The 15300-nt window shown below is 57.6% G+C and overlaps 6 protein-coding genes across 6 annotated transcripts; 4 read left to right on the plus strand and 2 right to left on the minus strand.

Annotated features, from left to right (window-relative positions):
- Positions 1-110: 110 nt before the first annotated feature.
- SCHCODRAFT_02635692 (uncharacterized protein) lies at positions 111-1078 on the plus strand. The gene is made up of 4 exons (XM_003029479.3): positions 111-388; positions 472-666; positions 724-858; positions 911-1078. The coding sequence occupies exons 1-4, from the start codon at positions 376-378 to the stop codon at positions 976-978; spliced, it is 411 nt and encodes a 136-aa protein (XP_003029525.1). The 5' UTR covers positions 111-375; the 3' UTR covers positions 979-1078.
- A 173-nt stretch (positions 1079-1251) lies between these two features.
- SCHCODRAFT_02635694 (uncharacterized protein) lies at positions 1252-2333 on the plus strand. Its single transcript, XM_050345883.1, has one exon. The coding sequence runs from the start codon at positions 1579-1581 to the stop codon at positions 2245-2247; it is 669 nt and encodes a 222-aa protein (XP_050198990.1). The 5' UTR covers positions 1252-1578; the 3' UTR covers positions 2248-2333.
- A 563-nt stretch (positions 2334-2896) lies between these two features.
- Positions 2897-4511, plus strand: SCHCODRAFT_02550407 (uncharacterized protein). The gene is made up of 5 exons (XM_003029480.2): positions 2897-2996; positions 3049-3108; positions 3162-3315; positions 3369-3820; positions 3874-4511. The coding sequence occupies exons 1-5, from the start codon at positions 2961-2963 to the stop codon at positions 4387-4389; spliced, it is 1218 nt and encodes a 405-aa protein (XP_003029526.1). The 5' UTR covers positions 2897-2960; the 3' UTR covers positions 4390-4511.
- Positions 4512-4802: 291 nt separating this feature from the next.
- brl4 (B pheromone receptor-like protein 1) lies at positions 4803-6709 on the plus strand (the record flags this gene model as incomplete). The annotated part of the gene is made up of 7 exons (XM_003029481.2): positions 4803-4887; positions 4940-5062; positions 5117-5226; positions 5277-5343; positions 5394-5531; positions 5586-5982; positions 6031-6709. The coding sequence occupies 7 exons, from the start codon at positions 4803-4805 to the stop codon at positions 6707-6709; spliced, it is 1599 nt and encodes a 532-aa protein (XP_003029527.1).
- Positions 6710-7134: 425 nt separating this feature from the next.
- Positions 7135-10065, minus strand: SCHCODRAFT_02511353 (P-loop containing nucleoside triphosphate hydrolase protein; the record flags this gene model as incomplete). Its single annotated transcript, XM_050343251.1, has 9 exons — positions 7135-7540; positions 7592-8166; positions 8279-8362; positions 8413-8634; positions 8691-9071; positions 9128-9566; positions 9614-9702; positions 9756-9819; positions 9869-10065. The coding sequence occupies 9 exons, from the start codon at positions 10063-10065 to the stop codon at positions 7135-7137; spliced, it is 2457 nt and encodes an 818-aa protein (XP_050198991.1).
- Positions 10066-11522: 1457 nt separating this feature from the next.
- Positions 11523-15093, minus strand: SCHCODRAFT_02704129 (glycosyltransferase family 2 protein; the record flags this gene model as incomplete). The annotated part of the gene is made up of 5 exons (XM_003029884.2): positions 11523-12189; positions 12238-13100; positions 13154-13389; positions 13442-14470; positions 14520-15093. 5 exons carry the CDS (start codon positions 15091-15093, stop codon positions 11523-11525), a joined length of 3369 nt encoding a protein of 1122 aa, XP_003029930.1.
- Between the last annotated feature and the right edge of the window lie 207 nt (positions 15094-15300).

Genomic DNA, 15300 nt, shown 5'->3' on the forward strand with positions numbered 1-15300 from the left:
CATTACCTGCGATCATAGCTGCATTAGCTTGCCATCCTCTGTGGTAGACATTGATGTAGTCCAGGCACACATAAGGTTTTGTTGGGATAGAGAAGACACCACTTTCATGGCGCCAATCTCCTCAACTCACTTCCATTGTTCGGTTGCGACAAGGTTCGACTCCCCATTCATCACTCCGTTCCATGCAAACGCGATCACATGTCGAGTGACGCGAGTACTGAGCTCACCGTATGTCACCTACTGAGGAAGGTGACGCGAATGCTCCACCGCGAGCGTATATAACCAGAGGCCGGTCGCTTCATCCACCAAGTTCTGTTCACCTACCACTCTTCCACACTCCATCACCACTACCACAAGCAACTCACACTCACCAACATGTCGTACACTGGTGCGTTGTGCAGCTTTCAAGCGCGGTCAAGCGCGTTGTGCAGCCGTCAAGCGCGTTGGGCATCTTGCTGACGGTCGACGCAGACAAGGACCCCAAGAACGTCGCCCGCGGCCTCAAGGCCTCCATCGCGAATCCCAACGTGTCCGAGGACGCGAAGGACAATGCGGCGCGGCAGCTCGACCAGATGGGCTACGAGCGCCCCGGTGGGCAGGCATCCACGGCGACGGACGACGAGCACACGAACCGTGTGATTAGTGGATACAAGGCTACGTTGCATAGTGAGCGATCTTCACCCAAGTTGTGCATAGTGAATGGGCAGCTCACGCGTCCCGTAGACGACAACACGTCGGACCAGGCAAAGGCGCACGCGCGCGAGATCCTGGACGCGTATGATCGGTCGGGATCGACTGAGTACGGTGTTGACGAGCACGAGAAGCGCCAACTCGCGGGGTACAAGGCGGCCCTCAGCAGTACGTCGTCCCCTTCGTCTTTCCATGGCACTTGTACTAATGGCCTTGCTAGACCCACGGGTGTCGGAAGGCGCCAAGCAGCATGCTCGGCAGTTCCTTGAGGAGCACGGTGCCCTGTAAAGGCGCTTGAACGTACCAAATCCAAGTGTAGCATATATCATTGAAGTCGACGGAACGCTGTACCATATATCACTGCTATAATCGTGCTTTTTGGAGTCCATTTGCTGCGGTCCTTTTCGTTTCAAGTGAGAAGAGCAGACCTTATTACCTTGCTTGCAAGGTCTTATGGAGGGGTCTTATTGTCTGATCGGATTCTATTTTGCACACACGTACAAACACACGAATAAGGCTCGATCGAGATCCCACCGATCCCTTTCCATTACTCCCTTAACCACGAGACTTGTGATGTTATTCGACCATCTACGTGAAATGCTCTAGCTTGACTCTCCTGCACAGTCGCAGTCAGCAGCAAACATACGTCGATCCAATACGGATTTAGCGGCCAATTGCAAGCAACGCCGCAGCTCATTCGAGAGGTGACCGGCGCCTTGAAAATATCACGAAACGTCACGGCGCAAATGGACTCCAATGATGCTGCACGGATAACGGACTCTCAATGGGCGCGCCAGATTTCAGAGCTCGAAAGCGCACGCTGCTGCTGCTGCTGCTGCTGGCACGGCACGCAGGACTGGACGACGTTCTTGGTCGGCCAAGCGCCTAATGGACCCACAGATCCAATTACGTGGACAAGAGAGGCAAGGACCCACAGCGGACAGTCGACGGAACTCTAAAATTGGTGTTACTAGCCGACGACCCATGGCTGAGCTTGCTTCTATCTCCTGGCGTCCTATCCGGTCCTCAAAGCAGATATCCAGCGTGTCCTGGTGCTCCGTGTCTGGGTCGTCTCTCATCAACTCGACATTCGCGTCTCGGCAGCAAACCAACAGCAGCACACCCTCCAAGCCCCTCATTTCCAAGAAAATCTCGACCTCTCTTGTACGCGACCAGATCGCGCAGAGCTACCAGAGATCCTCGCGCAGTTTCAATGTCCGATGCCTCCTCCTTCAACGTCCCGTACCGCTCCTTGACCTTCCTTGTACAGCTGGACGTGATCTGCAACTCCATCTCACCCGCCGCGCAGTCTTCACGCCGATGAAGAAAGCTCTTGCCGTGTCACGCAAGCACTACGTCGCGAACCTGCAAAGAAAAATGGACTTCGCGGTCGGTGAGGTGGTAAATGAGCTCTCGGTAGGCACCATCTTAGAGGGATCAACGGAGACGTACAAGTACCAGAGCGAGAAACATCAGATTGGAAACCAGCTGCCGAAATGGTGCTTGCGTCGGATTATGTGGTCGCCAACGATGACGGTACGCGCTGGCGGTGTGTAGTCGAAGCTGTCGATGCGAGTGCAGGCCGTAGTGATATGGTTGTTGTCAATAGAGCTATTTAAAGAAATTTACGGACAGCTTCTGTGCTAGACAGCTCAACCCGTCAACCTGGGCAAGCAGAGGAGAGATGGGTCAGCTCGGCAGCGTTGCTCGAGGTTGCCGAGATTACGGATCGTCCTCTGCGGTCATCACACATGCCCGAGTTCGAGGACTTTTATACCCGTAGTTCGTAGCCACGAAAGTGCTCAAATCTTTCCCCGGCTCCAGTCGAGGCAATGGTCCTCCGAGTCTCATTTCGCTACAATTTCTACGAAGTACAAGCTCCGAAGCCTCATTACCTCTGCGTTCGGCAATGCCGACGCGTTCTACGGCGTCGACCATGCAATCGCGCATGCGGTGTGTACCACACGGACATTCTCAGTCCGACTTGTTCTTCGTGCCTTCGACCACTTGTCCGTAATTAGGTATCGACTGAGACACTCTGAGACTACTCGCATACTCGCATAGTCTCATGGTCTTGGCAAGCAAGGTCGACAGGAGGCGAAGCCGACGCTTCTCTAGTGCCTGAAATTTGGCTTTATTTGCTGTTGTGGGTCCACTCACGACGAGATCACTGCCAGTATGCCACGTGCCTTTACGCGCTGCGACGCGCGACTTGACATCTCCGCGTCTCCCACCGATACCCATTGTATTTGCTCTGCACGCTGCGAAAGATGAGCTCGACGAAATATGCCAATCTGCCCGACATCGTGCGAGAAAGGAATTGCTTCGTACTTTGCATACGCTTGACGCGCCACCCAGGACACGGCGCCGGACATCTACGAGACAGAGGAGACCTTCAACTCGAATGTTGCAAACTCCGTGAGTAGCTCCTGAGGATGCATTTCCTCCTGACTCTGAGATGCGTCCCCTAGAAAGGCGACGATGACGAGGACGATATTCCCTCCCGGTCGCGCATGCGCACGACGGACAGTGCTTTCAGGCAGGCCAACCCAGACGAGCTAGATACCCGAACAGTCAATCCAGAAGACGCGCAGAAGAAGTTTCGCAAGGCAGAGCAGCGCAGAGGTGCGTTTCTACCATCTCGTCGACCTTTCATCCCTAACCTGAACCTCACGCAGAACGCTTCCGCTCGCGCTACACATATCCCCCATCCCCCTCGCGTTCCCAGTCGCGGTCCCCGAGCAAGGAACGGCCCGTACCGATCTCCAAGCGCCTGCTGGCTATCCAGGCCGAGCTCGAGAGCATCGAGGCCGAGGTCAGCGAGTCCGCGAAGGAGAAGATCGTGAGCGAGGAGAACATCGATCCGGGCGAGCTTATACGCGGCCTGACGGATGTGCGGAGGAGGCTGGGGCAGATTAAGAAGGATAAGGAGGGGAGGGGGCGGTTGGTGGAGATGATTACGAGCGAGGAGGCGGAGAAGTTGCGTGTGGGCGAAGGGGAGGGAGGCGAGGGCAAGGAGAAGCCGAAGAAGGGGGAGGAGAAGGCGGAGGTGAGGAGCGTGGTGGAGATTGATAAGAGGGTGGGCGAGCTGGAGAAGCTGGTGGGGGCGACGACGACGGTGCTGGATGAGGTGAGTGGGTGTGGGATGGTGAGGGAGTTGCGGATGCTAACGACCTTGACCAGACGACGCCGCTGCCGGCCCCGCTGTTGCCCATGCTCAGCCGATTGCACTCGCAGTTAACACTGCTCACGCAACCTCGTCACATCGACTCGATATCTCGCCGCCTCAAGGTCCTTCTCACGGACTTGGATCGCGTCTCACAAGCTCAGCATGGCCATCGGAGGCATCCTTCCCAGACGAAGGACCAGTCGCAAGCGGCTGCCCCTTCACCACTCTCCGAACAACTGATGCCGTTGCTGAACCGCCTGTCACCCGCTCTGCCGCACATCCCGCACATCCTCACTCGCCTGAGGACGCTGTCGCAGCTGCACACATCTGCCGCCGAGTTCCAATCTACGCTAGAAGGACTCGAGGAGGAGCAGAGGAAGATGCGGGAAACGCTCAATGACTTGGAGAGCGCGGTTGCCAGCGTAGAGAACAGCCTGAAGGAGAACAGGGATCTGGTGAAGGGCAATGTCGAGGGCCTCGACAGCCGGGTGGACGACGTTGTGAAGCGCCTGGAGGCATTGCAGCACTGATATTCCTGTAGCCGCATATCGATTATCCATCTCCAGGGGACCCTTGTGTCTCTACTTTACCCTGTTCGTACCCAGTGGAATGCATACTCACGATGGCGCAGTATCAGCGCACATATCCCGGACAACGTGTTGGGGTAGCCCAAGGCGCATTTTAGGGTCCGCACCCACGGTTTCCCCGTTGGGAACAAGGACCGCAAGGTGGATTCCCTTATATGGGCACAACGACATGCCGCAATTGGTGAACTCCGGAAGACTTCCTAGCGACCATATAACGGTCGTTGTTCTGGCCCTGGAGACTGTTACGACGCTTGTTCTCGCCCATCACCTCGATTCTTTCGTTCTTCCCGTCTTCCGCCTCTCTCCCTCTCCTCCCTCTCCCCGGGCCCTGCTCCCCCACTCCCTACGATATCATTATGTCGGCAGCGAACGTCGCGTTTGCGTTCTTTGCCTTCGTCACGTTCATTCTTGTGCTTGTCCCGCTTCCGTGGCATCTCCAAGGTGTGCGGGGAAATCGTGAAGTACGAGAGGGATGCTAACAATGCGCACGTAGCTTGGAACAGCGGGGTCTGTATATACATTGGCTGGGTTGCTGTCGGGAGCATCATCCTGTATGTGGACGCGGTCGTGTGGAACGGCAACATCAACGATCCGATCCCGGCCTGGTGCGACTTCAGTGCGTACAGAACACTCTTGCATGAGGCAATTCGCTGATTCAGTGGCCGTATAGGCGGACGCATCATGGTAGCCGTTCCATATGGTCTCGAAGCTGCGACGCTCTGCATACAACGTCGGTTGTACCATATTGTCCGCTCCAGTGACGTGTCCTCCAAGACTAGCGTGCGTGCTAGCCCCCTCTGTCGCGTTCACCATACTCAATCCTCCTTCAGAAGCGACACTGGGTGATCGTAGACGTGCTCATCGCCGTAGTCCTTCCGTGTGTTCTTATGGGTCTACGTGAGCATGGGCGATCTCATTCTGATCCTCTACGTCTAACGTGTTTCCAGAATACATCGTGCAGGGTCACCGATATGATATTTACGAAAACTATGGTTGCATGCTCAACACCTACATGACGGGCCCTGCCGTCCTTATCCTACGTGGTCCTCCTATAATTCTCGGCGTTATAGCCGGCGTGTATTGCGGTACGTCTGGCCGCCATACTCGTCCATTTGCGTGGGCTAACGATGACATCGTAGTTCTCCTCATCCGCATCTTCACGCAGAAGCGCCGAAGGGCAAATACTGGCCCCATGTCCCGCGGCATATGCTTGCGCCTCATAATGCTGTCTACCGCAACTCTCCTTTTCACCGTCTCTCTCAACCTCTACACGCTGATTGAGGACACCCGATACGGTCTCGCTACCTGGATCTCGTGGGACGACACGCACTACGATTTCTGGCGCGTGGAGGCGTATACGGATGAGATGTGGAGGGCCGCTCCAGGTGCCGGAGGCTTGGAGGTGTCGAGGTGGATGTTCGTTGTCGCCGGCCTTGTTGTGTTCGCGTTCTTTGGCTTGGGAGAGGAGGCGAGGAAGCACTATCGCTCTGCTCTGGTGCAATTTCAGATGCAGCTAGCGATCTTCCGCAAGGCTTGGTGAGTGCGGTTGTGAATGATGTGTGCACGTTGGCTGATACTTCGCAGGGCCGACAAAGTCGGCTCCAAGCTTACCAAGAAGCCAAGCACGCACTCGCACCTCCGCCCAAGACCGGCGCACGACGAGAAGTTCCTCAGGGACGACACCATCACGATCAGCCGCCACATAGAGAGTCTCGCGCAGTCGACGACGAAGACGCTCTGCGCCACGGAGTCTTCTATGGACGATCACAAGACGGTCGACCTTTCGTCCCTCCGGGTCGGCCTCCTCACGCCTAAGTTCGACGTCGACCCCGCGAAACCCTTGCCCGTCACGCCCCGGGCCTCCATCCGCATGAGCGCCATCCCCGAGATCGTCGTCGAGGACTCACGCGCGCCAACGCCGATGCCGACCCAAACCCCGCCTACGACCCAAATCACACCAATAATCCAGACCGTCGACCAGCCCCGGCGGCCACAGATCTCGACGTACGACCTCTTCCCGCCCATGTCGGTCTACAGCTCGACGACGAAGGGCGCGCCGTCGACCGCGCCCTCGATATACAGCCAGCCGTCGATGCCCGATCTCAGGCAGCAGTACCGCCGCCAGTCCTCGCCGCCACCGGTGCCGGCGCCGGATACGTCGCGGTCGAGCCAGTCGTTCCTTGAGATTCAAACACCTGTTCCGGAGCCTGCGCATCTACGCTCTATGGATCCGCCAGATTACTCTGATTTCCGGGCAGTATAACCACCACCATGCCTCTCCTTGTTTTTGGGTCTCTCGCCGGTTGTGTAGCATACCATACCAGTCCCTCATCTAACTTGCGTTCCGTATCTATAATTCGAGTTGTTCCTTTGTAGCATTAGCCTATCGTATATCTAGACATGTCTTCCCATACCCAATCTATACTTACTGTGCTTCGTTGGTGCAGCCTGTCTGCGATTCCACATCTCCGCAAATACGCGAGGCTCGTTGCAACCGTGGTTGTGCACTCTTTGAGCCAGAGAAAAGTGATTGCGCACGCAGCATTCGGCCAAAACGGTCAATCTTATCGCGTAAGTATGGGTGTAGGCCTTCCCTCTTCCTACATAAGATGATTATAGGACATGTAAGTATTCTATAGGATTTCCAAGCAATAACGATACTGCATACTCCGTGCATATGCATCCTGGCTAGCCTCGCCTCGCGTTATCCGCAGCGATAGCTTGCAAGGTCTTCCTCGCGCGACGGACGTTGCCGTACAGCGCCTGCGATAGAGCATCGCCCGTCAGGGTGATGATGAGCCCTTCGTCCATGAGCCATTTAGCGTATCTGCGCCAGGCTTCGACACCCCGGTTCGTGCGTGGGGCTTTCTTCGCGCGCTTGGGTTTGTCAGGGGAGGCCTCGAGCTTGACGGCGTCGGCGGACGGTGGTGAAGTGGCGGCGAGGGCTTGCGCGGTGGAGACGGGTTGGAGTTCTGGTTCTTCCTTGCGCTTGCCTGCCTTGAGGGTCTCGATGCCACCTACGACGAAGAGGCCTCTCTTGGCGCGCGTCAGCCCAACGTTAAGCCGTCGTTCATCGGCGAGGAAGCCAATGTAGCTGCAAATGTACATCAGCGAAGCCCAATCGAGAGCACGAGCTGCGACTAACCCAGATGAGTTATTCCTAACGGTGCTAAAGATGATCACATCCTTCTCGCGCCCTTCAAACCCATCGACCGTCTTGATCTCGATATTCGAAAGCTGAAGCGCCCGATGACTCCCCAGCACCGCCGTGAACCGCTGCTTCCAATCATTGTTCTTCTTCAACAACCGGTCCAACAGCGAGATCTGCGCCACGTAGGGCGCGATCACCCCGATGTCCGCGCCCTGCAGGTCCGGGTTGTGCAGGAGCAGGTCCTCGACGACGCTCGCGACGATCTGCGCCTCGACGTGGTTGACGCGCGAGCGGCTGCGCGTGGACTCGTACGAGGTGTGGTTGAGGAAGATGACAGGGGGCGCATCGTGCTCGTCAGTGGTGTCGAGGCTGGTAAGGCCGGTGGCACTTTGGGGGCCGAGGACAGGGGCGCCGGAGTCGATGCCGGTGCGGATGCGGAGGTGGGCGGAGGTGCGAGGTGGGCGGAGACGGGAAGAGACGACGCCTGCGGCGTCGACGGTACCGTCGCGCAGGCCGAAGCCATAGAACTCGGAGGAGGGGAAACGGGAGATCTTGGGGTGCATGCGATACTGGATGTCGAGCATGATGGATGGCACGACTGGGGTGACATGAGCGGATAGGTCGACATGACGGGAGGAAACACGTACCTCCTTCCTCCGTCAGTCGCTCGAACAAGCTGACACCGAGACCAAGTGCTTGCGCTTCCGGGCTGGTGATAACGGGCGGCAGCTGCTTGTGATCACCGATGAGGGCAACATGTTGACTCTGTTCAGAGGTCAGTGGTCCTGCGAGTTTGTGCTATCATGGACACTGACCCCCTTCATCAACGGCACTAGACTAGCAGGCTCGGTCGACATGGACGCTTCATCGATGAAGACGACGGGGAAGTCGGCAACATTGAGTACAGCCGATGCTGCACTCATACACGTCGTACAGACCACATCTGCCGCGTCGAGGATCTCACGCAACACTTGTTGCTCCATGCGGAAGATCTTCGATGTGAGCGCCTGCAAAACGCGCTGCTTGGCGAAGATGGCCTGATAAAACCCGTGAGTATGCACTCGAACTGGCCAGATTCGTGCATAAGACGTACTGCCTGCTTGCGCTGTATGCGCGTCTTCAAGTTCTTCGCCGCACCACTTTCCATGCGCGCCTTATCCTCCGCCATACTGCATCTCAGCTCATCTAGCTCCTTATAGATCCTCTGCCTTTCCTCCTGCGCGGCGTCGATGGCGGGTCGCGCAGGGTGCTGATTGAGCTTGTAGTCCATGGTGTGCTCGGCAAGTTCGGCTTGGACCTTGCCGCCGAAGCCGACGCGGAGGGGCTTGAGGCCGGCTTTGACGAGACCTTCGACGAGGTTGTCGACGGCGACGTTGGTGTAGGTGCAGATCATGAGCGGCTGGGGGACTTCGAAGTGGACCTTGAGAAGTTTGACGGTTTCGATGATGGTGCGCGTTTTGCCGGTGCCGGGAGGCTGAAAGAATCGAGTCAGTCTGCCGACTATAGCGCTGAGATTTAGATTGCGCATACCCCCTGCACCAAACTGATCCTCTGCCCTATCATCGTCGCCACGGCGCGTCGCTGCGTATCGTTCAATCCTTCCAGGATGGGATCACCCTCCGCCACAACAGGGTTCGGCCTCGAGTACCGGTCCGCCCAGCTCTGTATGCGCATATCGTCCTTGAAGATCCCCCGATTATCATGCCCCAGCCGGCTCTCATGGCTGAGCACAGCGACAGGGTACTCCGGGCCTGATGCATGCAGCTCGCGAGTGTTCGCCGACACGGTCGCGGGGTCGGGATCGTCCTCGGGGCGGGCGGGTTTAAAGGACTGGAGAAGGACGTCGCGGAGGTGGGTGCCTTGGGAGATGTATTCCTTCCCTCGGCCGGCGTCCATTTCCTCGATTTTCTTGGGGTCCTGGCGGAGTTGAGAAATGGCTGCTTTGGTGCGTTCGTAGATGAGGTTGGACCTGAACGTGATGAGGAAGTGGTGGCCAGGCAACAAAAACTAACAAACCTTCCAAGGTCTAACCGCCATTGACCGTCCTCTAACTCAAAGCGCTGCAGGAAGGACAGCTTAAGGTGCGACTTCGTAAATCCTACAACCTAAGGAATGAATGAGTAAAGAGTGTAATATAAAGTAGTTCAAGACTCCATACTGATGCAGTATGCGGCGTTTCCTTCAGAGGGTCGACGCGTGAGATCAAGACTTGGACCCCAGACCTGTGAGACATAAGCCGCGGATTGACAATTTCGGGCACGGTTTGCTTACTCAAACTTGTGCTCGGGTAAAGTCATGCCTGGTCCCATTGAGAAGTTGGCTACGGGTCGTCCAAACAAGTCTGCTTCCAGCCAGTAGGCAGACATCCCCTGCAAGCAGTATCCCTCTTCTGAGAGCTTGGAGAGGGGCCAAGTTGCTAGCCGGTCCCGAACGACCTCCTGCTCCTCTCGTTGCTCAGCCTCAAGCATGGGCAGAAATCTATGTAGAAAACGCGTCAGGAGACATTGATGGACAAGTAACGGGACACATACCGAGCTTCATACTCTCTAACCTCTTCGTAGAAAGGTTCTCCTGGCTCAAGGGACGCGAGGGAAGGGTGAACGCGCTTGACGGCATTGCTCCAATTGAAGAGGGTGCCGTCGCTGGAAGGTGGGGTAGACTGTGGCTGAGCCGGCAAGCGTGATATCGCTCGCTGTCTCCAGTCGAAGCGCTTCGCAGGTTCCTGCTCTTCCGTGGATGTAGGTGCTGTGGGGGAAGGGGAAGTAGGATCTTGCGACGCCTGAAGCCATGGTGACTGTGCAAGCTTCTGCTCTTCGGCTAGCCATTCGAGTTCAGCGGCAGTGAGTTCTCGCTCCGGGGGTGTTGCCACAGCCTGCGCGGCTGCGCCCCGACATGTAGGAGTCGTGGAAAAGCACCTGCATTCTCGTCAACTTGGATGTATGCATACGGATGGGAGCAGCACGCACCTCGCAGTACAAGATGACTGGTAATTCCCCCATGTCGTCCTAGCCCTAGAGCCATTGCTGGCTAACTGCTGCTGCCGCAAGAAGTAGTCATGAATGCCGAGATAGGTCGAGCGGCGCGAGGGAGTCTTGAGTGAAGGAGTGAGACGCGAAGGAAGGGATGACGCGCGCGCGCAGCACTTGGTCGCTGCACGCGCCGCCGAGTCGAGCAGCACGCGCGTCGACGTTGCGGGGAACGACGCCAGGGTCGCCGCGGGGATGGCGCACGAACGACGAGCGCCGAGGACAAGTGAGTGCTGGGCTTCTGATCGGGCCGTCCGCCCGGGCGATCCCAAATCAACGATGGACACACTCGCCAAAACACGCGCAAACTCAGGTCCCCCTCTCCGGCGCAGCGACCACTAGCCCTATTCAGTATTATATCCAGCAGTCTATGTAGCGGTCTGCCCGAGTTCTAAGTAATGTCTAAGGAATGGGTTATATCATGTACAAGATATGCTTTTGGACGTCCAACACCCGTTGACCCTACTCCGAACATCGCTGCAGCACAGTAGTAAACATAGAGGTGACGACCATCGTCAGCCCGCATGGTAAGAGAAAACGACAAAGAGCGCGAGGGCGGAAGGGGAGAATGCGAAAGGAACACAAAGAGCAATGGGGACTGAAAATGTCCTACTGTACGACAGTGATATGCGGAGGGAAAGGTGCAACGCGACACAGAGGCGACGTACTCGTACAGGCCCAGCGTCGACAATACAGGCGGGAGCCCCGCGGAGGAAGGCCATTAAACAAGGGACGTGAGATACGGAAGATCAGAGCAGTGCTGCGAGTGTGGGTGCAGTGATGGCGTGTACAGGACTATTCATGCGTAGGGTATGGCAACATGGAAACGATGCGATGAGCTGGGAGCGAGCCGGCAGATAGACGTCCATTGTATCTCCCGACGGAGCACCTACTCACTGTCAGATTCGAGACGCGGGGTCCAGGGGACCTAATGGCCCGTAACCTCCGCGCCCACCGTCTCGTGGCGGCGGCGACATGGGCTTCATCGACGGCAGTGGCGGGTGCCCCGAACGATCTAGCGGCGTGTACCCGCTGTCGTCTCGGACATTCACCAGATTGTGTGCTGATGCTGCGCCGTCGGAGAGCTGGTACCGCGGCATGGAGGACGTGAGGGGCACCGCCGAATTCGGTGTTGTTGGTGACCCCCGATCGTCGAACCCTCGCTCCAGCATCGCTTCCAAGTCCGCACCGTCCACCACTTCCGCGGACGCTAGTCGATCTTGCGGCGCCTCGAATAGGCCTGTTGGCGGCGGGCCGTACTGCGAACTGTTCTCGTTGTACGTGCCGATGTTCGTGCCCCACTGGTCATCCTCCGAGGACGTGACGGAGACGGTGTCGGAACCATCGTACGTGCTGTAGGTGTCGCCCACGCCGAGGAGGTTGCCCTCGCCGGTGATGTAGCCACCATGTTGACGCTCGAACTCGCGTCTCCGGCGCTCCTCGCGGCGAATCTTGCGCAGGCGCGAGCGTTCCCAGTCTTCCCACCGGCGCATCGGGATCTTGACGGCCTCATTGACACCGCCACCTCCACCGTGACCCTCGTCCTTTGTTTCTCCGGCGACTTTTCTATAAAGGGTTCAATAGACGGGCTTGGCGGACAAATGACGAACGTACCGTGTTTCACCCCACGAGAAGTCGTCAAAGTGCCAGAACGCGTACACCGGGAGGATGAAGTTCCACACGGGCAGGGCGAGCAGATACGCGAACATCCATGCGACGTAGACGATCTTGCCGGTGGTCATCATGATGAGGATGGCGGGAAGACCGAGGACGGCGATGAGCAGGATGAGCGGGATGGCTTCCTCGAAAGAATGCGGCGGTGCGAACGCCATGCCGACGACCAGCATGTACGTCAGGGCGATAGCGATGGGCAGTACGACCGTGCCAAGCAAGTCCATGAACACAACGAACTGCATGCTGAAGCAGAACGTGCCGCACAAGTTCCGGACCAGGACGAGCTCCATGAGGTTGTGAATCGTCGAGTTGATCCACCGACGGCGCTGCGAGAGCAGGACGGCGAACGTGTCGGGGACGACGGTCCTGCATCGCGCCTGCGGGCAGAACATCATCTTCCGGTTCGGGAACGTGCGCAGGAGGATGGTCGTCAAGAAGCGATCCTCGCCGAGCAGCAGCAGGTTCTTCTGGTGAAGGGTCTTGACCTCGCTCTGGGAGTACTGCTGCACGATCTCGGGCTTGATGATCAGCGGCACCCACTCCTCGCCGGTCTGCCGCCGTGCCTTGAGCCGGAACATGGAGAAGCATCCGGGCAGACAGGTGACACCACCGAAGACGGACTCGAAGGCCTTGGCGAGGTGGTGGGAGATGAAGTACTCGAAGACCTGGATGGCGGTCACCCAAGACTGGCGCTTGTTCGCTATCCGCGTCTCGCCGCAGACGCCCATAATCATCTGATCGTGATGCATGCAATTGACGAGGTGGCCCAGGGACGTCGGGAAGACCTTGGTGTCCGCGTCGACCTGGGGGATATCGCGTTTTAGCGGGGATTTAAGGCCGACAACTCAAAACGCACCATCAGGCAGACCTCGAAGAAGTCTGGCGTTACACCCATTAGTATGTGGATCTTCCGGAATAGGTCAAAGTCCAGCGGGGTCATTCGATCATTATAGGTGACGCGGGAGAAGAAGTTCATGAGGATAAGCTGGCTATCACGCTTGCCGCGGTTTCCGGGCTTCTTCTCCTTTGCGGCCTCGGCCTCGGTGCCGCATTTGACAACAATGACCGTCGGGGTTCGTCGTCCAGCGACGGCTGTGCATTATGATCAGCAGGATGCGGGGAAGTATAAAGGGTGTCAACGTACTGTAATGACCGGCGTACACCATAGCCCTGTTGACCGCCTTCGCTCCTGAACCCACTGCAACGTAGCTCATGGGTATAGGGTCACCGAACCGTGGGTCCGCCTCCAGCAGCGAGACACAGATATCCGGCGTGCTCCGCTTCTCGCCGGCACCAGTGATAATTCCATCGGCGACGACGAACAACAACTTCCGTGCATCCGAGTAAGTCGTGCGCGATATCGAGTCCAACGTCGTCCTGAGCGAGTCCTCGCCTTCCGAATAACAGGTGACAAGGCAGACCGCGAACAGCTCCGCGCCGATCTGCGCCATACTGATGATAGGTGACGCGCCATCATTGGAGTTGAGCGTGCTGGCAGACGCGCCAAAAGACTTCGCCTTCGGATTGGGCTTGTTCAACTTGCCATTCGGGCCAGCCCAAGGTGCGGTGCCATTACGGTTGTCGATGGAGATGTTGGCGCCCTCGGGCATGACTGCCGGACTGATGGCCTTCCGGTTCAGTTCCCGTTGATCAGGGGTGGCTGCTAGACGCCCGGACAGGAACCAGTTGAAGACGCACGCCATCACGAAGCGCACCATGACGAGGCCCAAGATGACAAACAAGCCAGCGTACAGGAAGAGGTCGGACACGAAGCAGCCTGGGGAAACCTTGTCGATGTTCCCGGCGTAATAGCGCTGCACGAGACACGGCACAGCCTGGATCAGGTCCGACTTCGCGTAGAAGAGACGGGTACCATCCTTCCCACTGGCCGTGGGAGAATCAATGATGACGGTGCGCAGCGCATAGTCGACGCTGTCGCCAGAGACGGGGTTGGGGTGCAAGGTGAAGTAGTTGGTCATGTTGAGTACGGCGCCGTCGATGACGAAGTAGTAGGTGAGGTTGGCAACGAGGTCCCATGAGTACCCGGAGACGAAGGGCGTCACCTCCAGTCCGAGGTTCTGGAAGGTAGATTCCGAAGCTATATCGCCCTGAGTGCAAGGTGTGTAACCCGAGCATGGGTCGTCCGTGGCGATGAGGTTATTGAGACCAGTGCCTGGAACGGTTGTCAGTGGAGTGCACGTTCTGATGCGAAGAAGACGCACATCTATCGAACTGAGATGCAGTACGACGGAAGTACCCTGTAACGTCCGCACCGGCACTGTTCATCGCAATGGACTGGAACGGGGCCTGAGCGTTGGTGGTATTGTAGACGCGTCCCTGGACGCCGACGACCATTTGCGTATCACCGACGCCAGCGAATATCTTCGTGGTTTCGCCTGTTTCCGGGCAGAGCACCTTCTGGAAGCCGACGGTGACGAAGCCGACTCCAGCACATAGGAGGGCGATGAGGAAACAGAGCGTCATCTTCTCCCGCCATGCCTGCTGGACGTCCTTCCCATGGAGGCCGCCGATCGAGCTCAGGAGGAAGCCTGGTGCCCAGAAGGTGACGACCTTGGAGAAGAGCGTCCAGGCTGGGGAGCCGTTGTAGTCCATCTCGAGAGTGGTGGCGGGGCCGCCTGCGCTAGTCGGGGCATTGATGAGCGGGACCGGGGCGACGCTGCGCTCGGGGCGGGTGAGTGTCTTTGCGCGTCGGATGGTGTGACTACCGGGCGCTGGCGCGCGGGTGGTCGGTATTGGTACGTCTGTAAATTCGACATCGTTCTGAAATCGTAGCATCGTCTAAGCAGTGGGCAGAGTAATGAGCGTGTCGCGGGGCTGGCGGTGTGAGTGGTCTGGGGAGACCCGGTGGATGGAGACGAGGCGTCGGGCGGGCAGTCCTGCTGATGTAGTGAGCCGAACGAGGGACGGAACGCCAATGATGGTGAAGGACAGGCCCGGCGCTGCGGGAAACGTCGTCGAAGTGGTGATGGCGACGGGAAACGA

The sequence above is a fragment of the Schizophyllum commune genome, assembly GCF_000143185.2.
Source record: "Schizophyllum commune H4-8 unplaced genomic scaffold SCHCOscaffold_9, whole genome shotgun sequence".
Lineage (NCBI taxonomy): Eukaryota > Fungi > Basidiomycota > Agaricomycetes > Agaricales > Schizophyllaceae > Schizophyllum > Schizophyllum commune.